The sequence below is a fragment of the Phasianus colchicus genome, chromosome 9, assembly GCF_987193195.1.
Source record: "Phasianus colchicus chromosome 9, bPhaCol1.hap1.1, whole genome shotgun sequence".
Classification (NCBI taxonomy): domain Eukaryota; kingdom Metazoa; phylum Chordata; class Aves; order Galliformes; family Phasianidae; genus Phasianus; species Phasianus colchicus.
Window position 1 is genome coordinate 21,081,873 of NC_143444.1, and position 23,866 is coordinate 21,105,738.

At 37.5% G+C, this 23,866-nt stretch overlaps 1 protein-coding gene across 2 annotated transcripts in view; it reads left to right on the top strand.

The window, feature by feature from the left end:
* The first annotated feature begins 23,101 nt into the window (after window positions 1–23,101).
* ADGRL4 (adhesion G protein-coupled receptor L4) overlaps window positions 23,102–23,866 on the top strand; it is a 75,129-nt gene continuing 74,364 nt past the window's right edge. The window contains exons 1-2 of one of the 2 annotated variants that reach the window (XM_090146458.1): window positions 23,102–23,153; window positions 23,750–23,810. In XM_090146458.1, the coding sequence (XP_090002584.1) occupies window positions 23,789–23,810 (22 nt within the window). In that variant the 5' untranslated portion in view covers window positions 23,102–23,153; window positions 23,750–23,788. Of the gene's footprint in view, window positions 23,154–23,186; window positions 23,595–23,749; window positions 23,811–23,866 lie in introns of those variants that run through there. The other variant, XM_090146456.1, reaches the window with a different exon arrangement.

Here is a 23,866-nt window from a genome sequence, read left to right on the forward strand (position 1 = left end):
TTTCATGTATGTATATGTAAATATATGTGTATATACATATATATATATTCAATCTTGCTTTCTATCTAATTAATTTTCTCAGGGGAGGTACCCACATCCTCTTGCTATTCATCTATATATCTGATGGGCAGAAAAGTGGAGATAACATATACATCTTGTCTGATACATCTTAAGATGTGTGATTATTTTCTTTTGCATGTGATCAAGTTTTAATTACTATTACCATTGCTGTTACTATTACTATTTCTATTGCTTATTACTACTACTTATTATATTACTACTACAGTAGTTTTTACTTACACTTATTCTGGAGGTATAAATTCACACAAATACTATGCCAATCATTTTATTCTGGGCAGTTAGCTTTGCGATGTCATTAAGGAGACTTAATACAGGGTCTTCACAGAGCTCTCTAAAATGTATTGATTTTTTTACTTCTTAAGACATATCCCCAACTGTTTTTGCTATAAACATTTGATATCTTCAGGAAGCACCATTATTTTAGGGGAAAAAAAAAAAATTGTGTTGTCTTTCTGGACTTCAATTCCCAGCGATAACTTACTACTAGAGAGGCTTCAGTTCTTAACATTCCATAAGAAAGAAATAACTAGCTGACAAAATCTGCCATATCTCAATTTTGGTTTTGATTTCTTGTTCTTGTTGTCACTAAAAATTGACTCAATCCTAATTATTTTGGTCTAGTTCTGCTGTAATCATACCTAGCTGATACTCTGCACTCAGATGATCTAACAAGTGGACTTACTTAGTTTGAAGTGGTCATTTGTTCACTTTTCAATTCTTTATGTTCTGACCTTCCACAGATGAAGTTGCCAGATGTTTTAGCTTAAGTTCTCCAGGAATTTTTTATATCATTTTTTATATCATAAGTAATTTCAGTGAATTCAAATCACTTCACTTTTGCTTCAGATTTTTAGCAAGTTAAATATTGCAATCATAAAAAACCAACTGGGATTCATGTAGTATTTTTCTTTTCTGTAACATTTCTGCTAAATCAAAACTTGTACAAAAATTGTAGCAAAACATATTCATGCAAGTTTCATCCATAGCTGCCTGGCATCACCTCTCTAATGCTGCACCCCCATCCACACCCTGCTGCTAGACCAGCGCTGCAGCAGTCTGTGCATGCCCCAAGGCCCCTTTCCAGGCTCAGTTAACAAGTATTAATGGCTATGCTAAGCTGAGTGTCTGCAGTGCTTAAGATAGCATCTTGGAAAAGTTCTTCATTTTTCAAAATGAATTAGTGAGATTTTTGTTCACTCTGTTTAGAAGTTGAAGATTAAGAGGTGCATCATACTGTAGGTATTATTAGACAAAAACGATGGATATTAAGCCATTATTTGTACATTAGCGAGATTTCCCCAGGTAGGTTTTATCACTTCAAGACATTTTGTTTTGTGGAGTTCCTTTTTTGTCTAATCACCTCTAAAATTATGAACACTCCAAGAATAAAACATCCTGAATAGCAAAGCGGCTTGAAATATTCATAACTAAGAATGCAACTGGTAATGCTCATAAACAAAGTTGTTTGGAGACCCCTTTATTAATTTTTAATTTATTTTCAGTCAATTCCTTATTACTTCCAAATTCCTGTAGGGGATTCTGTTAATTAATCATGTGTAAAATATTCATTAAAAACAGCTTCCTATTTTCTTCTTTTATTGCAAATTTACATTTCTAATCTCATAACCAAAATAAACGCCATTGGGTAGAGAGACCACATTAATTTTGATCAGCTTCTTGAAATAGAAACCAGAGAACAAAAGATATGGTAATAAAATTATGGTTACACTGTGATACCAACATGCTAGAAACAGGTATGAGTATTTCAGACTGTTGTCTACTTGTAATATAAGCAGCAGGAGTTTCAAATTATTTTTGATTTTTTCCCCTTCTCTAAAAATAAGATCAGTTTTCCATTGTCACTTTCCATGTGTATTTACCCTTCTGAATGTTATAGGTCTTGTTATTAAAAAAAAAAAAAAATGTTACTACTTTTGAAAGCTGGCCCAAACAATGGAGGCAAAAAGGTTTCCAAACAAACTGCAATTAAGTTTTTCTTCAATCTCACTCTTTATCTAATGACTAAATAGAGGAAGTGTGCTCTTGTGGTTCAGTTGAATGACTGGGTCTCAGCAGTCTGAATTCAATTTTACTTCTAATATACAATCACTTCCTGGAAAGTCATTTAATATCTCTGGACTTCATTTCTCTCTGTAAACCCTGACTCATATTTCTTGCCTTGTGAATTCTTTGGACTTACACTCAACCTTAGCTATCTTATGAGCCTAGTGGAAAAGCGTGATCTCTGTTAGTAGAAAGTTAATATATGCACAAATACTTTTGGGTCAGAATCTTTGAACTATCTGCTCTCAAGGGTAGTAGATGTTTCTGTCTTTTAGCTGTGTCAAGAAATGTGGAACATCACCATATTTGGAACTTATCAACTCTACCATGACACATTCTCTTGTAATATCATGTTTATAATGCAATTCCATTTTTGACTATGTATTATAATATAGGTCCCATCTATGTAGGTATGGCTAGAATAATATTTCTTCCCTTTCTCGCCTGCCTTGGTATTTATCAGCATAAGCATACAGGAAATATTCAGCCAAACCCTTAAGCATCAATAAAATTGGCAAATAAGAAGCCAAGCCTGTTGCCTGGAAAAGAACTCCATAAAATCAGGGGCTATTCTTTTCTCTCAACAGGGCACATCTCCCACTGATGTCAGGCATATGGTTAATTTTCTAAAATAAAGCCAGCTTGGCTTCTTTTTCTTTTATTGCCAGGATGGCAGACACTCCAAAAGAAAATGTTATTCTTTTCCATATTTCTGAAGAGAAAACACTAAAGAAATCAGGGAGAAATACCTCTGAAAATGTTACTTACTGTCATGCAAGCAACCTCTGAGGATATAGTTCATGGCAAAATATTGACCAAAGTCACAGTGTTTACTCTTTAATCTCTTTTTTACATTAAATACAGACAGGTTGTTGTGGTTTCCTGTCATGCAGAGAATACTGGAAAAAGTTAAAATGCATCCTGTTACAGGGATGGGAAAACAAAAGTCTGCATATCCAATGGAAAAAATCATGCCAACATAAAACAAAAATAAATATTCTAGTTCCAGCATTGGAACCAGATTAATTGATTTCTGATTGAACATATGGAGGCCCATCAGCATGATTTTTCTCCTGCCAGCATTTCCAGTTTTGAGAGGTTCTTCCCCCACCAAACTGATTCAGTTCTAAGATAGCAGGGCCACGAGAGATAGTAGGGCCTGTAGAGAAGCATCTGACAGCCAGAATAGCTGGAACATCCTTCAACTTTATGAGAAGAAAACTTTCCCCTATACTAGTATTAATTAATTATTTCATTCTCCAACTAACTATATACCTTAGTCTTTACTAAATACCAGCCCAGGATTGTAACGGTGGATTTAGGATGGATCTATATGGAATATTGTGATATTGTGATATTGTCAGGAAAAGTAGAGCATTTGTAGAGTTGCTCCGGAGAAGGATGGTTCAATTCCATCTAAACTAGGGAAATCTGCATTTTGTGTTAAATTTCCATTTCATGAAATGCATCTCCTTTTGTAAAGTCATTTACAAATACTTCCACTTGGACATAAAATTCACACTTTGTGGTTTTCTAAATGTAATAGCTTCAGAACCGCTCTGAAGCTTCTCTCTTAATCAGAAATGTTGTTGATCTAATTCTCCCACTCCGTATCGCAAGCAGTCTGTTGCACTCCAGAATTTGTTCAGAAGTTGCCAATGCTCCTATTTGGTAGGATTTTGTACTCAGTTCAAAGAGGTATGGATTGCTAGACAATAAATATGAGATATGTACCCAAGTATACATTGCAGGAGAAACCTGGCTTTTCAGTGGCCTTTTTATGTGCATTATTCCCCTTCTTTATCCACTGTTTTTTCTCCCTTCAATATCTTTGTAATCATTTTCTAAATAACGCTTAAAAATTGGTCTATAAATTGTGATTCACCCCCTCTCCTATTCCTTGACATAAGAGCTCATATAAATGCTGCTCAGTGGAGATCCAGAGTTCTCCTCAGAACCATTTAATGTACATAATATGAGCTCTAAGGAAATAATTATTTATTGCTGCTTCCAATTCCAACAGCAGATTTCATCAAGACCAAATTAATCACTGCCTTAAAATCATTAGAGATTATGTAGTACAGTGCTGGCTAGCTGAACCATGACTCAGCCTGATAATACTCTATCTTAAAACTAATCACCATCCACAACATCATCATCTTAAGCCAGCAATTCATCTTCATTATCTCAGTGGCTTTTCTGATTGTAACTGGATCAAAACATCTTGCTGAAGTCCAGATTAATTCTAACTTATCCTTTTTTTGCCCAATTTAGTATGTGGAAAAAGTCAATCAGTAACGTTAGCCTGAGATCAGCAAACTCAGGCCAGCCCCAGTGAGGTGCTTTCCACTCCATCAGTTCTCATAAATTAATTCCTCTGTGATCCTTTCAAGTTCTTCACCTGAAACAAAAGCTGGGTTAAAAGTTTATGTATCCAGGTCACTCATCCTTTCTTTACTGTTTAAACTGGAGTTCTACAATTTGTTCAACAAACTGGTAGTTGAGCCTGGCCTACAAAATCTGTGTGATGCTCCGGCTAACAACTCTGCTAGATTTTTTCCCCCAAGGACCACATCCTTTCAGAGCTCTTTTGTTACCTTTTCTTAAGTGTATGTGTACATTTTCTTTACTGAAGATTAATTTAAATTTTTTACTTTGGTTTCTTGAGTTTTGTTCCCAGTACACCTCTGCTTTCTTTTTAGTAGAAAAGAATTTACATGGAAATTTTCCATGTCTAAGTCCTCGGTGATTGTTTCTCTTCTGTTAGCCAGAAATCTTAATCTTGATTTTTTCTTCCCTGAATATTTTTGAAAATTCTCTTATCTTATTCATTTATTGATTTTACTTGTCTACTATTACAACACACAGGAGTTCATTATATTTTTAAGCATCTCATTTTTTTCCCTCACTTTTTGTCTTTTAGCTTGTATTTCAGTTGTATTAGGGATATTTTTAATCACATTCCCTCTATCTTTAGAAGTCTTACCCAAATCTGCTCTGTACTTAATATACTTGTGTTATGAATAAGGGTTTTAATGTTTTAGTTGAAATTCTTCACATAAAAAATCCACAATACTAAAATGTTAAATAAAATGAAAAGTGTTTGTGACTTCATATCAGAACAGAAATTTTAACAGGGGACTTCCAGCAGTCTCAAGGAAATAACTAAAGAAGAAACCATTAAATATACTATTCCTAAAGCAAAATTACAAAGTCTGTCTGTTTTGAGGCATTGTGTCATGTATTCACAGGGGAACTGGGATGATTTCTAATTAGACCTGTATTTTGATTCTTTTTCCTCACTGATCTTATAGACCAACATAGAGAAAAGCTGGTAGGGATGAGTGTAAGAATGTTTTCCTTAATTGTCTGATTGGGGTTTCTTTGGTGAATATTTTCATTCATTTTCATGCTTCCTGCACGTTACTGGTACCTTTTACCTACCTTCTTATTCACTATTGATTTCTAGGAGTACTAGGAAAATAATCGTGCAAGGAATTTCATGCAAAATGCATTATTTTATTTCTTATTCAGAGGTACTGTGCACGTGCTGTAGGCTATAATGGTTTTTTTTATTTGTTTGTTTGGTTGTTTTTTTTTGGAAGATTTCACTGAATCAGAATACTTAGATTCAAAATGATATGATATCATGCCCTCTAGAACTCCCAAGATGTATATGTAGATCCTGCCTTGCCAAAGGCTTACAATGTAAACTTAGCCTCTTCCTTCATCTGACTGTGGGTTCCCAGCTAAACTTTATTAGGACAGAAACACTCCCATCTTTCATTTTTCTTGGATAGACATGTTAAGTCTTTCGCTTGATTTTTCCCCAGAATGGTCATCTTAACTTAGTGGGGTTCACTCAATACATGAAAATGCTATCAAAGGCTCTGATTCTTTTTTCTAGCAATACAACTCATCGGCTGTTAAAAAAAAGTATATAGAGCTTTAAAGAAAATAATTTTAATGCTATTTGAATTATGATGTCTTCAGGAAGAAATTAAGCATGTTTGTAACTAGTATGTCATAATTATGAAGCTGCAATTAAATGAAATTATGCTCTGAAAAGGGACTAATCTGAAAATTTTCTCCTGCTTTGTACGAAAGGCATAAAATTTGAACTTTTCCCCTCTAAGCTTAATTCCTCTCATTTCGCCCCTAAGATCACTACCCAGTTGTTTTCTTTCAAAAGCGTATTTCCCTCTTATGAGAAGACATGTTATTTTTATCTGAAGAGCTTAATGTACCATATTGTTAAAACTTTCCCAAAACAGTCAATCTTCTGTCTTAAAGGTTATTTCACTTTATTGTGTAATATACCACAATTTCTGCTGCATTTGATCTATTTGAGCTGTGGAACTGGTAACATTATACTTGGTTTATACTGCATGGATTTTTAATGTTTCACACATTAGCATTTAAAAATTGTCTTCATATCCCTTATATTGATTTTTGTGGATCCCAACATAAAGAACTTGCGAATAGCTTTGCCATACCCTCCTGATGAAAAGAAGATATAAGAATCCCCAGTGGGGGCAAAGACAACCACAGATTAAAAAAAACCTGGCATCCAGTTGACCATTTTTCTTAAGCTTCATTGTAAGCTCTTTTTTTCCCTTTTTATGATGGCATGCACAGTATAACTGCCTAAGGGCATGCTTATTATAGACTGTATTTTGAAGCTGATTAAAAATAAATTCTTCATGCCTGTCTGAAACATATTCCACAGAGAATCTTGTTTTATATCAGACGAGTAAAAGGATCTGTTGCTTAGTTAACTAGGTTCACCTTTTACCTCAGCATATATTTAAAAACTCATATCAAATTTCCATTACACTTCATTTATTATCCAGTCTCTCTACTTTCATCAGAGAAAGCATTATAATGACTGTGACTTTGAAAAGTTTTATAACTATTGTATGTGTATATATATATTTATACATATTATATTTTATTTATAATCCGTATAAAAATTAGGCTATCGAGTCTGACAGGAAGATCTCTGTACCATAATAAACAGACTTGTCTTCACAATCACTCTGCGGTGCACAGGACTTGGCACACAGTCAGATGGAAGGATGGAGAAGTAAAGCGCAGAATCTGCAAATTCTGGCCCTGCACGTGGGAATAGGTTCTGGGCTTTCCAAGAACTCGTGGAGAAAATGAAACTTGGCAGGATCCGTGCAGAAATTCATTTCATCTGTTTTCATTTTACACTGTCTGTCATCTAGTTTTTGATCACTAAATGAAAAAGAAAAATGAAATTCTGCCATATGCATTCTATAAATTTCAATTTAGCTATCAGGTGTCACACCTGCCACAACTTTGCTTTTTGCTGTGTTTCAGACGTCAGACATAGTCGTTTGTTTGCGTTACCAATGTTGGTTTGGGAAAGTTTATTTATGGTCGTATTTGCAGTAAATCTGCTAGCTTCCAGCCATCGCTGTATAAACCTATCACTTGAAAGATAGACAGTTATGTCAGCTTGTATAGGAAACATATTGTATAATGTTAATTAAATGGCAATATTTATACTTTCTGCTTCTCTGCAGAAAAGCTCAGCCCTGAAAATGACTGCTCCAACATTTTGAGCGAAATCGCACTGTGCAGGTTTAAGGATGTGATTCCCCTACACAGGGAGGCACAGCCCACGTGTCCCATTTTTGGCTTGTGTCCCTCCTAGTACAGCCAGCTCTGTTGTGATGACCTTTCCGCAGGGTTCAGAAGCTGCAGGGTTCCACTACAAAATATTCCTCTGGACAAGGGCAGGGATGGGCTGGCTGCCTGGCTATCTGAAAATTTCATGTTGCTGTGGATGCTTTGGCAATGATGCTCTGGCTGGGACCAGTTCCTTCCCATGAGGGCTTTGATTTTTGCTCTCCCATGCAGCATCAACACCTTCCCTGCACCCACAAACTCCCAATACTGGCATGATAACAAGCCACTTTTTACTTAATCTCTCCAAAATTCACTCAGAAAGAGAACAGAGCATGGGGCAAATTTTCGCTGTTATTAGCCAAGAGGATTAACAGCAGCAAGTTATCTCTCCATGAGATGTCAAATATATTTATGCTGTTACTTCTTCCCCGGTCTTTTTTTTTCTAGAACATAAAAAATAAACTTGAAAAATGAGTGAAGAAATTAATCTTCTCACAAAGTGTCAGGAGAAAGCTAGAGGTAGGTCAGTTTTTGTTGGAAAACACAGATGCGGAGACAATGAATTTTTCCTTGGTTCCATTTCAATTTCTCTGAATTGTCTGTGTCAAGAATAGATGGATGGAAATTAAAATAAAAACAGAACCAGAAATCAAAATGCTCTGCTCTGATGCAATATCTTGATATTTCAGTACTTTAAATTGAAATTATTTTTCTATCTGAAGATTTTTTTCCTTACTATTCTAATTCTTAAAATGATAATATTCTGTTTTCAGTCAGCTCATGCTTTCTCATTTTGACTCAGGTTTTTTGGAACAGTTTCAGGCTTTTTGGAATGGCTGGAAAATCAGAAAAGCTTCTTGTGGTTATACACAAAGTACAAACATAAGCCTATAGATTTACCCTTTTTTATTTCCTCATTTCATATTCCCTCCTTTAAAGAATAAATCTCTGAGCTATAATGTGAGACCAGGTATGCAACAAAAAATGCGAACATAATCTATTAAATGTTTTTCCAGTAATAAAACATCACATGGCAGTCATATTAATGAATCAGCACAATATAAAGTATCGTGCTACATACCTGATTTTTGTTATTTCGTATTACAGGATTATGAAGTCTTTTTTTTTTTTTTTTTTTTTTTCCATGAGGGTTTCTTTTCGCCCCTTTTATTGGAGGTAGAGGGAAGATTCACAAATGCATTCTACATTCTAGTGCAATTTTAATTTGTTACCATAATTTTCAATAATATTTCACTGCAAGATTTTTTTACTTGCCCTTGGATAGGTAAGGATTTCATAAGCTTTCCATTAATTACTGTAATTTTGAAAAGTTCCAATACATGCTCTAATAAATGCTGGTCCAAGATTTGAGAAAAATATAATCTGCTTGAAGGAAAGAAGGGAGGGGATTTATAAGTTGGAAGTGAACATCTATAGAGGGACTGGATACAATTTTTGAAAATAATCTACTTGGGTTATAATGAGAAAACAGCTGTGGGGGAAACTGTCACGTTGCATACTGATAAGCATGTACAGATGGACCAGTGTTCTCCCTGCATACACCCGTACATTGTCATACCAATTGGAAGGTGAGTGTATAACTCAGAGTGTGATTCATAAATGTGTTAGCTTCCCAAGGCTGAGAAAGAAAATGTCATCATGTTAGTGCTAAAACTAATTTGTCAAAGAAATTAAAGCAACAATTAGCTTGAAGTAATATCCCCCACCCCTGAAGGCATTCAAGGCCAGGTTGGATGGGGCTCTGGGCAGCCTGTTCTGGTAGGTGGCAGCCCTGCCAATGGCAATGGGGTTGAAACTGGGTGGATTTTGAGGTCCCTTCCAAGCCAAGCCATTCTGTGATTCAGTGATAATTGTATGATACGTTTTATTGTAATTTCTTCTGTAGAATTGTGTCAGATCTCTCTACTTCAATGATATTCAGCTGCTGCCAGTCCAGCCTCTTTCTGTTGTGTGTTTTTATTGCCCCCAAAATTTAACAATGCTGATGCATCATTGCCAGGCATGTACCAGCTCTGTTTGTGAACCCCATGCCCTCCTTGCATGCCTTTCTTAGGAAATCCACTTCAGTGAAAAAATATAGTGTATTATACTTGCATCTCTGAGGATGCCAAAGTACCCTATACCTGTTAATAAAACTGTTGAGAGTCAAGTATATCAGAGCATGCATCTCCAGCTTTTTTAGACTCTGACTGATTTAATCAATTAAACTCCAACACTCTATTCATAGCTCAAATGTTTTATGGTACAGAGATTTGCATTCCAATTAGCACTTGCAAAGACATTTTTCATGTTAACCTGATCAGTAGTATTTCCCCCTCCTCCATGTCTATCTTATTCCATTGAGACAGCAACAATGTGTCAGGAAGAGCCTCTCTGTTACCTTATGATTGAACAAAACTCTCTTAGGCTTCCTTTGAAATCTTGAGGACTTGTCACTTGAGATGTTATTTTTTTAAGCATGAACAAATCTTGTCAGCCTAAGCTGAAAAATCAGCTGTATTTTATCAGCACTTTGGGATCGAACTTCACATTTGGTATTCCACACCGGGTGCTGTTTGTGAGACAAAACAAAGGGTTACAGTCTGCTTTAGGGAGACCATCTCAGGTGGCAAAGGATCAGTTTCTTACTGTTCACAAAAAATAGCTCAGATATTTCCATTATTGTAATGTATGAAGTGCTTAATATCTTACAACACTTGGTTATTTATGTAGGCCCATTATGTTGAATTAACTCCAGCTTCTTTGACTTAAAGTGCCTCGAATCCACATGCAACTTTTTAAAGAGAATTAATTGGCATCATAGGTCTATTGTAATTAATCCTCCTTAAGGCTGAGGTAATGCTGCTTTGCAGCAGGTCTATCATTTACCCAATTACACACTGATTGCTGCTCTCCCTAGTCTTCCATCTGGACATCTGCAGAGCTCTGGGAGTCAAAGAACTGGATGCTCAGTCCCATCTGGAGGACTGTCACTAATGCAAGCATCGACAAGATGCTTTTGAAGTAAATAAAAGAGATGGTTATTCCCACTTCTCCCAGTGCCATGTCAAAAGAAAAATGTTCAATGATAGTGGCTGAAGGCGGGGCAGGACCAAGCCTTAGTGCATGCTCCTACCACTTGCCCATCTTCATGAGAAACAGGGAGCATTTCAGCACACCTTTCTATCTGTGCATGTAGTGTGTCAAGAAATTTCTCACTATTGCTTTGATCTGACAGGCACCCAGTAAAAGGTTGCAGGTTTCCAAGGTACCATAAGGAATAGAAAAACAACCTTTCTATGTATATGCCGAAGTCTGGCCAGGAGGAGACTTATAATAACAATCACAAATTATATGACCTTGCAGGCAGGCAGGAGCACTTTGTGCAGGCATCCACAAGCTGTGCTGCAGAGCTTGTGAAAATCAAGCTGTGTCCCAGTATTGAGCTACAGATTCTGCAGTGGTGCAGAGGGAAAGCTGGGGCAGAGTCATTGCATTCCTGTCCCCTAGTTTGTGCTTTAGAATTGCTTCTCCTCTCCTTGCTCAGCAGATATCTCCTGTTATTCCCAGTTTGTCTGGAACAAGAGGCATGTCACAAGCTGACTGCCCTCCATTTCTGGGGGGGGGGGGGCAGGCTGTCCTCCAGAATTGCTGCCCTGTTTTGAACAAAATCTTTTTAACTTTAGATAAGAAAAGGAAAATCAGAATATATAGGTGTGGGCACAAATAGGCTAATGTTTGGTTTAGGAACAACCATTAACAAATCGTAATAATTGTTGAATATACTTGGTACTTTGAATGTGAAGTGAGATCTGTGGATGTTGTGAAGGAGCTCTTATGAAAAAGCAAATGGTTTGCTAGAGCACAGTGATTTCAAGACAGATTTTATCTTTAGACTTGTTCCTCTACCCAGGTTCACTTCCATTCCTAAGGAGGATCACTTCTCACCCAGTAGCAGGACTGTATAGTACAGGATGGTCTGAATTTGCCTAATGCCTGCTGGGAATATTCAAACCACACAGTACATTCCCTGCTTGCTGCTGCTGCCTTTCAAGTTTTTCCTCATTTGGTATTGTAGGCAATGAGGGTATTCCACTGCTTCAAGATCTGGAAAGAAAAGGGGTTTTCATGTGGATGTTCTATCACCTCAAATGAGTGCCAAGTGGCTTAGCAGGATTGTCACCTTCTCCATCATTAAATTCTTCAGCACTGCCTTTTTTCCCAGGATTGCATCCTACCAGGCATTCACAGCCCACCAAGTAAAGAAGCAGTGATGCACTTCATGAAAACATTTGCAGAGAAATGCCTCCAAGGGGAAAAAATAAAACAAAAAAGCAAACAAAAAAAAAACCAAACTGCTTTTTACTTCATCCTCCAGATTTCCTTCTCCAGAAACCATAATGCAACTCCTCCAGAGCTACAAAGCCAAATCCATCTGACTGTGTGAGTGCCAATACAAGACATTATCCTGTTTATATTAAAGACTGCTATAAGTGAGCAGTGTGTCTTCCAGGCTGCTCTCATGGCAGTTTAGAAATGGAGCTGGCAAAACACAGCTGAGTTATGGGAGAAAAATCGTGGCAGTTTAATACAGCAAGTCTCAGGCCTCCTGCCAGTTGTGGGAAGCATCTCATAAAGCACTGTGAGGAAAAATCACGGAGCTGTCACACGGAAGTTTGCACTGGGTTTCTGGCCAAAATTGCCAGCTATGAAGTCAAACAAACAGAATCTGCAACTCAAATGGTTAACATGGGAATTTCTGTACATCAGCATGAGGAAGTGGTGTGGAAGCACTTACTTCCATTTAATATACTTACTTCTTTTGCTCATTTTAAAGTCCTCAAGTACCAAGTTACCTTAAAGTTAAAAAGACTTTGTTTTAATCCAGAGTAGCTGAAATCAACTTATTTTGGCCTTTATACATCGTGTCAGAGAACAAGAAATATTGAACACTTCATATTTCAACTAGCATCTTGAGTACGTAATTTAAATAAATGCTCAAAACATATTTTTCTCATGATGTAGATCTGTTGAGAACTGAGAAAAGAATAAGTTACAAGCATGCTGAAAAACCACCTGCCAGTTTAAAAATCATGCAATGGCTAAGCATGAAGGGGATTGTTAAGGCATTATATGTGGAAGCAGTAACTCTAAAATTTGTATTAGTCTTAGTTTAAGTCCAGCTATTATCATTGTTTTTATATTCTGTTGAATAACAATTTGTCCACATCCTGGCTTTTATTGAAAGAACTGCTAATGCAGCATTTGTGCTGGCAATAATCTCTACTGCGGTTATGGTCACTTAATTAAACAATTTGGAAGTTTACTTCAGGTGACATTTAAAATTGAAATTTCAAGTGTGTTATTCTATGACGTTCTCTCTTGGTATTGTTCAGTAAAATGCTATATTCAGGGAAATCCATGAAATTACAATTGAAAGACTGTGATAGGAGTGGATTAGTTTTGTACCATTTTTAGCTCTTATTACACTTTTTGTTGCAATATAAGTCTACAGATTGAGTATAAAGTATATCAGGCTTTAAATTCAGCGATAAGTCATTGTCAGGACAGAGAATTTTGTGATAACACAGGCAGAAGATTAATCCACTCTGATGACAGCCTTACAAGTCTATGAGGAACAGAACACGGAGCAAGATTTATCCACCGTATTGACAAGGACAGCAAGGGGAATGGAAAATGGAACAAAATGAGTCTATTTGCATGACAACCTAAGACTATAATCATATGGTTCCACTCAAATCCTACAGTAATGGACCATAAAGAAAAAAGCATAAACAAGGCACATCATTTAAAACTATATTGTACTCATCAACCTTTCCAATGTCTGTAGAAAATATAATCAGGGAAGAAAAATTAATTTCAGTCTGCTAAATTACACTGCAAATGCAGAGGGGATACAACAGAATTGTTCAAACATAGTTATTCATGTGGCTTTCATAAGTTTGAATAAATTCATTCTGCTCTATATTCACAAAGATGAGACTATCAAACTAGATCCTCAGCTTGCATAAAGCAGCATAGTTCTTTTGACTTCAGTGAGCTCAAAATCTTCTCAAATCTCCAAGGAAACCCTCTTCTTGATAGTAAGGCTTTGAAAATACTGAAATAAAAGATAATTTGAGATACCTAGGGGAGAATTTTAAAGGATGGTGACTAGCAAACAATGTGAGATATAGAGGACTAAATTTACATGTGCATCTTTCACATCCCTCTAGTTTCCTGAAACATGCTGGAACACACATGTCCTTATGTGTACCCAGATATTTCCAGGGTCCTGCAATGCTGTAAGAATGGGATTTTTGCTCTGAAATCCAGCATATCACTGTTTGAAATAAAACAACTACAATGTATTGTAACTTATACAGTGTATCATGCATATACTATAAATCTACATTTGTTTTATTCATTAGGTAATTTAAACAATGTAAACTAAGGTATAGGCACCAAGGATATATGAAGTCATTATTGGAAAGTTCTTAACTGCTTTTTCTAAAGGTCAAATGCAGAATTACATTAATTTAGTTGTGAACTCTGCACTTTCTCATCTAAACAATGGAATCCCATTTTAATTTCCTTTAGCTTTAAATGCAGGTATTTCTGTGAAGGAAATTGCATATAAATTTCTGCACGTCTTCTCTCCTGCAACGTTATGAAAAAAGTTGTTGTATGGTATAGTAACGACTGACTATGCCACATACATACAGCAGTGGTCTTTGAAAATAGTATTTGCTTAAAATAGTTCATTCAAACACCCAAAATACTAAGTGAAGACTTCAGTGTACAAGTTCTAACAGTGCATAAATAGCTTCATTGTATTTCAGTCCTTTTAAAGAACAAGTCCTATGCCCATGCATAAGCAAAATTTCTGCTAACTTTAACTTGCAGACAGGAATTTATTTAGGAACTGCCTTGGCATACATAGGCATTTACATACTGAACTGTATGTATATATATTTCTTGCTGCTTTTTGAACATCGAAGACTGTATTCTGTTCTGTTTTCATCATTATACTGAAGTTCAAAACTGATCTCAGAACTATTTAAGCTAATCACCCAAAAGGCCAGTGGTTGTCTGAGTGTGTGTGTGGGTGGGTGAGGGCTTTGGCATTGCATTCAAGCAGAGCTTAGTGTGGAGCACAGATTTGAATCTGCTGAAGAGACTGAAGAGTCTTCTTGTCCTTATAGATGCACTTAATACTGTATCAGTGCTACTTAAAAATACTAAGGCAGAAAGGATGATGAAAATCAAAACAGCTCACCAGCTACCTCCATTCAACCTCTTCTTGGTGTACAGAAGTCAAGTCAATTTGATCCCTCTGTTACAGCAATGTTTCCCATGCATCGTGTCACACTGTTGCATATTATCTTCCTTATTCACAGGCTTTGCTTCTCTATTTTGCCTTTCTATCATCTTCATGGCTTTCAAAGATAACCTTGATCTAAGTTAGTGCTGCTGTGCAATACATAACAGAATCAGTAACAGGATGGACTTGTTCTTAACCACTATTATAAAATATCTCATTCTTTTATGACCTTGATTTATGGCAAATCTGACAATATTTTAGAAATATACAGGTTCACATTTAAAAAGCAACTGTGCCTCATGCAAGCAGAGCAGTCTCAGCTATCTGGATGAGATCAGTAGGGCTGATGTGCTGGCTGTGTAACTGCAGCAGAGGGGCAGTGTGCAACAGCCTGTACGACATAGCATCCATATAACCAAGCCCTCTGAGACTCCGTAATCCCTAACTAGATGGGATTTAACCAGAATGCTAGGACACATAGAATTGTCAATCTGTAAACCAAAATAGCTGGAAATATGGGATTGGTCAGGAGCCATTACAGACAGCAATGAAGAGCCACAGGACCACAAGTCTCTGCTTGGCATTGGGTCAGAGTGGATACAGATGGCAAATGGGATGTCTGCAATGCTATTCTCTCCTTACCCATCTTGTGTCAGATTGTCTCAGCACAACAAGAGAAGGGGTTGTCTAAACATACTGTTAGCTTAAGAGGCTATGCCCCTAACTAGAGATATCCCTTCTCTCCCTGAAAGGTGAGCTTTGCCTGTAAAAATACAGGTTGGAGGGATTATTTGTATACAGAAGAAAAACATGAATTTCTTGCATGCATTTGCACTAGTAAATCTTTAGAGCTCAACTGTTTGCAGAAAGTGAACAAGGAATAGTCACGAATGCTGTCAAAATGGAATTTGCTTTTAACTTCAAATGAATATTCATGAATAATTTCCTACGCTATTTGCTCACCACACATATTTAATGGTATGGGAAATGGGATGAATAACAAGGTACTGAAATTTGCTGACAATACATGATTATTTAAGTTAATGTAAAGCAGGGAGCCAAGTAAGTAATTTCAGGAAGAACTAATAAAACCTGAGTGACTGAGTAACAAGATGCCAGATTAAGTTCAGTGCAGATGAGTGCAAGATAATGAACATTGGAAAAAATCATGTACTTGTACATATTGATGGGGATGAATTAGCTCTAACCTATTTGAGAGAGATCCAGGTGTTTAGGATGGACACACTACCCAGAAGCAGCAAGCAAGGAAAAGGGCTGCAGCCTGCTTCTGGAGAAGGGTGAGTCTGAATCTGAAGGACCAGCTCAGTCTTACCTCAGACATAAGTGAAGCTAATGTCAGAGAGAAATAGAGACCTCTAGGCCTCTATGCAACCGAGGAAAGAACTCACTATATTTTTTAACTGAATTTACTTTCTCATATTGAGGACTGAATTAGACCCAGTTAAGCTAAAAGGCAACATTGAAATGACACAATAAAAACAAAAAAGCCCAAAGAAAAGGCAAACACGTGAAATATGACCAGAAAGATACAAGTTAAACAAACTGCTTACTTTCAGAGTCAAAAGAGCATCAGCAATGTACAAAATAATATGCAAATCTGTGGTGGGCATAATTTGATTTCCTTCAAGACATCCCACAGTCCAGCAGGAATTAGAGAACAAACTGAAAGGTTTAGCAGTGAATAATTAGGTTTAAATTAAGATGCTAAGCTTTTCATTAAAGTGACTGAAGCAAATTGTCTCAGTGGTGGTGTCTAGCAGAGGGTCAAACCAGCATAGTACAGCAATTTAATTTTACCTACTTCAACAGGACTCGCCAGAACTCAACCATCAGTGCATTAACACTGTAGAAACATGAAACTATCACATGAAGTGTGTGAGAATACAGCTCTATATCACCATCCTGTCAGCAGCGAAGACTGAAGTATTCTGCTGCTGCTATCAACTCTCTACTGTGCAGTACTGGGGTCAGGAGACCCTTTCTGGAGTCAATCCACATAAACAGCATGGCTTGCCAGGTGACCTGGATGCTAGAAAAATAATCAGGATAATAATAGCAGGGATTCATAAGGACCTGTTCCTCCCATTCCTTCTGCTCCATCAAAGCATCTTCTGTGTCTTCACTGAGTGGGATGACTAGTGCTTTGTGGGCTAGTGCTAAGTTTCCTTCTAATCTTTCAGCTTGTCAGTGAACTATGGTCCTGAAGCTTTGAATGAAGATGATGTAACAAAGTAATACTACAGGATAAGTAGTGTCATGTTACATGCATCACAGAGAGCCTTCTTCCTACGCAAAAATCAGTGATGGTACAGTTATTTTTAATGCAAGTGTTTGGTTTTTTTATTTCAACTTGTAGCACTCTTGGCAGTTCATAGAATGAACTTTCCACTCTAATGCCTAAATGATCATCCAATATTTTCCTCTTCTGAGTATTATTTTGTCCCCCAGCTGCGGTCGTGAAGCATTTTTCCTTCTGTGAGTGTTCTCAGATAGGAAATGCACAAATTCCTGAGGAGTCGCTGAGAAAAGCAAGGAAGTGATGCAGCAGGGCTGGGGGGAGGGGGAGCAACACAGGATTGAGGTCAGGGGAAAAGGGCTCTTGCCAAGACAGGACACTGAGAATGGGCACACACGGCTGAAAAGCAGCAAAAAGTCAGGCTACCAAGACATTAGTAACCTTGAGGAGCTGAGAAGATGAAAAAGATCATCTTCTCTTCCAGCACTGTGCATACTTCATCTGACCATGACCACCTCAATTGCTACTCCTCTGTAAGATATAGCCCCACAGAACATGAAGATTCCTGAGGAGTGTAGGAGCAAATCCCAACATCCTTGCTTAGGATCTACTCACTCCTCAGAAGACATTGAAGTTAATTACAAGAATGACTGAAACTCATATTATAAGGTAACCATGTTTAGCAATCTGTTACCCAAGGAGTAAAAAGACAAGGTGGTTTTGTAGGATATTGGCCTGTGTGGAATACTGACCTGTGTGTTTAGAAGGTAACAACCTGGGCACATTAAGACAGCAGCAGTCGGTACTTCGTGTCTAAGACTGTGTGTTAGAATAACAAGAATTCTCAGAATTCTTATTCCATGTAATAAAATAAAGAAGAGGAAATTGTGATCTTCTAGGAGCTAGTTTGGTTATCTCATGGTTAACATACTAACACCGCATTGTGAGAGGCCTTCATTTCTAGTGCTCTCATATAAAATGCATGTAGATTAAGAGCAACTGCTAATCTGGCATTTCATTGGTGTAATTATTTCTGGGGATCACTCTATTCCTCCTAAAAGAGTTGTGACTACCATTAGCACTACTGTAGAATGGCCAATCCCAGGAGAACATAACTAGACATGAAAACTGAGTTACTTTATCCCTTTTAGCTGTGAGGATCTTTATATCTGGTCTGTACATCTCTTCTGTATTATAGCAGATGGCAGAAACAGTCTCATTTTAGGGTAGTTAATCTGGCTATTAGAAACACTGCATTCACTTTAAATTCATTCATTCCATGACTTCACCTAAGGTAAAACAAAGAACAGCAAGAAACTGATTCTGAACACTAAAGTGTGCAATTTCTTTCAGATGGACATAGCTACACAGATTTAGTAGGATGTGTGCATGCATATGTTTATGTGTGTTTGTGTGTTTATTGCTTCAGAATTGCCTAGAGTTACATCATCCCAAGAGATATATTCAACCCTGGATGCTCAGATGGAATATGATGTTTGCACATAAAATGATAAGGTTTTGTGAGGCATTCAGACAGGAAGGTCAGGTGAAGCAGTTATAAAACAGATGCTAACACTGCTTTTGTGGCAGAGTCCTCCGAGGTAGGTTGCTGTGTGATAGGCTAGTCTGTGTTCTAAAAATATTTACCCTGGATTTTTTATTTGAAAATAACTTTAACCAACCACAAAAATTTGTTTATTTGAGATGACATTAAATACATTTTCAATTGTATGCATATTTTATTAACTAGGAAAATTGTTCTAGTGACTAGGATAAATGAAAGTAGCTTTAAGACCATCTAAATTCTTGCAGTGATTTGGTTTTGAACCAATAAATTAATTTGCTATTTAAAAAAAAAAAAAAAAAAAAGCAATTATCAGAGGGAAAGCTTTATCCAAGACATTTGTGTATCAATCTGTTCTATATCTCATTTTATTTTGGGCAGAAAACCTGGTAATTCAAGTGAACAATCATTTGCCCCCCTCCAAAAAAAAAAAGAAAGAAAGATCAGCATCACATTTTATTATTGGTATTAAACATTCATCACATTCAGTAAAGGATACATATATATGTGCTTATGTGATAATGATAAATGTGTGCTTGTGTGCATGCAAGTGCTTGTGCCTGTTGTGCACAGTCTGAGTGGATTATATTGAAGTACACTGCTGATGGGTTAGATACCAGAGTTGGAGGGATTGAATATAAGTGGAGCTGAATAGCAAGGAGGCTGAAGATATATGAACCTCATTGGATCTTTCAGGATCTCTCAATGCGATACACACTCTCACCATCCCCTCTCAAAATGATTCATAGTGGTCTGGACGTGGGGTCAGCAGCCTTTGGCAGATACATTTGTAAGATGCCCATCAGATGACATCTTTCATCTCTCACTAGGTATCTCGTGGAATACATAACAGATAATTTGAGAAAGAAATATATATACTGGTATACCACATGTTTATTCCCACTGTGATATAAAACTGCAAATGTGTTAATGCTTTTTGTATACATTCACCTAGCAGTCCAAATTTGTTTGCACTAAAGGCATAAATCTGTCTTTAATATAGGAGATCATGCTTATGTTCATTTGAAGAAAATAATACTAGTAAGAAAATAATACCTAGTACTAGCTTTGTTTGCTTTTTTTTCTTTTGTTGGTACTATAGTCAGTTTCGGTTACAAAAGCAGTTGCTTTATTGTTATCTTTTGAAAGCTACCTAAGGCTAAGTTCTGGGAAGTGTTAACTTTCTGCCCTCATCAGCTATCGGTGTTAGTTTCATAGAACAGTCTGCACAATCAGCATCCCAACTACCTTTAAAATCACTGTGAATAAATACATTTCTTCAAGATGCAAAGCTTGGAAAGTATCCAGTCATTTCTATGGGCGGATTGATGTCTTCCTGTTAGCTCACCATAAAAACCCAACTTGAGAATTCTACAGTCAGTCTTTTACAATATTTTAATCATGGTGATCAGTAATCAAAAACGTGTGGTTTGAAGTCAAGAATGTTAACCTGTGCATATTCACTTACTTATGCCCTCCTAACACAGACTTTTAAAGACAAATGGGCCCATTTATAAAATGAACTCCACATTTAAGTACGGGATTGGGGCTGTTTCCACTGCGTAATAATGAAAAAGCTTTTTTTTTTTTTTTTTTTTTTTTTTTTGAGTGTTTCCACAAAAACATTTATTTTTAATGCTTCTTTGTTTTAGTCAAACAGAGATAGGTTCTGCATTAGTGTCATTCAATGTTCTTGTGCCCATTTCATTTAGTTTTGACATATTCTCCAGTCTTCCAGGAATATGCATGTTTGTGCATGTTCCTCCTCCCTGCCTGTAAAGACAGGCACCCATCAATACTTCAGTTTTATGACACCTCAATATTTTTTTCTCAGTATATTTTGAAAACTTTGACAGCACAAATTTGAAAGTGTCTGCTTTCTCATGTGTTCACCTGCTCATCTCTTCTTGTTTAACTCCTTATCCTTATATGCCAATAGATAATATCAGTAAATCCCCGTGGTTTAATCTCCAAAATGTCTCAAAAATCTCCTCTTTCCTTTTCATTCTCCTCATAAAATCTTTGTCAAATCCATCCTTCTCCACATCCATGCTTACTGCGACCTTGCTGTCTTCAGCCTCTAACTGACACTCACATTAGCCAGTTTTTAAAGTAGTCTAATGCAAAAGTAATCCACTGCTCCCAGTATTGAGATCTCATTAAGATATTCCTAAATCCCCCTTCTTCGCTGTCTCCCTATTGCCTTCCAAATCTGATCGAAGCTCCTTTTATCACCCAGAGTTCCTCTTGACCTAACCTTCCTTGTTCTGTCCTTCTTGTACTGTTCTTCCTCATCTTCCGTCTTTGCATGCTTCCTCCTCACCCATTGCCAGCTACAATACAAACCATTTGCCAATTAGACTTGTGCACCTCATTTCACTTTGTCCACTGCACCCAAGAATAGGGTAGGTCAATAGTACTGTTCCAGATCACATATCCTAATGAAAGATTTGTACCTTTGACTGTCAAAAAGTGAGTTACCCCGCATTTTTCCAGCAAAAAATAAAAGAAGTTTTTTGCCTTCTTACAGTGAAGTTTTGTCCATCATCCACAATTTCTCCAATGTGCTTAGGCCTTGAATCAGAAAATGAATTCAAGTTCTCCCTATAAACATACCAACGCTATGATTCAAGAGACTGGTTTCCAACCCATTGATCTGAACATTACTTGCAGAAAGCCGCTGTCTAGGTGAAACTGAAACTTCCATCTCTGACTTTTCACATTTTCAACTCTTAAGACCTGAACCTTAAGTTGTAACTTTTTTCTGTCACTGCTTGCATGTTATTAAACACTTCTTAAACTGATCTGGGGAGTAAAGGGATAAATAGATGCAGTTCCTGCATTACAGGATTTCCAAACCCAGCCTTATGAGTCAGCTGAAATTCAGCAGCAAGAGTGGCAAGTTAGGACTAGCCAAGCTCTTGACAGAGCACATGCCGGCACAGAGGACAGGACATGCAGATCAAAGCTCCACTCAGTTTATCTGACTTTCTGTTCCTCTGTTTCTCAGTGCATCAGATTCCGGGAAAACTTAAGAAAACAAACTCCTAGTCCCTTCCTCTCTTCAAGTCCTCCCCAGTCCCAGCAAATAAATCAAAAAAGAGAAAAACATTCCTCTTACACCTGGACCCTTTGTTCATTATTCTGTGGTTCGTAGAAAACTAACATCCGGTTACTGGAGCTTCCTCTCTCCTTACCAAGGTGTGACATGAGTGCTTTGTGCCAACCAGACAAATACGTGCTATTTCTACATGCTTCACTCTTCCCTGGTCAGAGCAGAGGTTAACCCCATTGACTCTAGTGAGAAGTGATCATGAGGATGCTGGAAAACAATGAAAAGAAAACAGTTCATAACTGGCTTAGAAAAAATGTTGCCACACTCACAACTATGAATAATTTCTATAAGAACACTGATGCCTCCTCTTACCAAAATCAGTTCTCTACCAAAATTTCAACTTGAAAAATTAGTAATTATACCTGAGGTATTTTGGCAACTCTGACCATGGCAAGGAGATTGGAGCCATTGTATGATTCTATGATACTGTGATTTTAGTAACAATGACATTCTACAGCCCATATCCATTTTGTTTATCAGGTAGTTCTCTGGTCTTCCAGGACCATGTCCCTTTTTTTGCATCTCCCTCTGCTTTCCTCTATGAAGACTGACATACATCAATGCTGAAGTTTTACAGTGTTTCATTACATGAGATGTCCTTCCCAAGAAGCTGAGATAACTGGATTGTATACTGCCACGTCCATGGATAATATAAGCACATCCCAAAATCTCAGTTATTAGGATGCTATGAGGAGGATACAGTAGCTCACACATTTAGCACAGATGTGCCAAATGCTTTATCAAATTTGTTGTATCATAAAATCATAGAATTACAGAATGGGTTAGGTTGGAGGGGACCTTAAAGATCAGCTTGTTCTATCCCTGCTATGGTCAGGGCTGCTGACCAATTGATCAGGCAAATCATTAAATAAATGGATTAAATATGTCCTTTTATGCGACACCCTGCTTCATTCCCACTAATCCACAGAAACAGTCTCCTTCAGCTCCTGAGATTCCTGGCCATACAATTGCCTTCCTGTGCCTTTCCTCCCAGCCTGTATGTCTTTGTTTTTCTCACAAAGCACAGCTCAGTGGATTTCCTGTACCACCTCACAGGCCATCGCCCTTAAAGCAACACTGCTTGTCTGCAGTAAGGATCTATCTCCAACACAAAGAAAGCAGTTTGAAAATTGCAGTTATCCAGGGCTGCCTCCAAAAAAATGGCTCTTGGGGCTCATGTGTTCTCATCTCATTAGAAAAAGGTGGAAGGAAGCATGTAACCCATTACCTCTGAGCTCTGGCCAGTTACTAATCTCTTCCACACCTTCCTCATACTCCCTGATCTGCTCCACCATCCAGCAAGCTCTATTTCACTCTTTCCATCCTCATCCTCCCCCTTCCCTGAGCACTCTCCAAGCAGTTCCTTTAACCCATCCTCCTCTAACCCACTCATCCCTGCACCTTCTCTGATAACTCCTGTGAGACTTGACTGCAGCTTCTCTTTCATTTTCTCATTTATTCCCTTTTCGTTTATTCCCTACTGGCCAGAAGACCAGGTTCTCAGCCCCTCCCAGCCCTCCACGTTCTGCTTGTGAGTCTCAGGATCTTTTGGGAACGCAAAGCTTGGGAGAAAGGGCATTGTCAGGGCAGCGCCTATACCAGGACTTTGCTTTCCTAATAGGCATGTGCACATATTTTGCACATGATCATACATTTTAAGGCAGGAAGATTTTTTCTGTGACACAGGGGCTCAGCACCAGGCGCCACACAGCAACAGCATCACCAATGAAACTGCTGCCATTCCTAGGTAGGTAAAATCTTCTTCCCAGGGGAGCAATGGCAAGTGGGAAGGGAGCGGGGTCT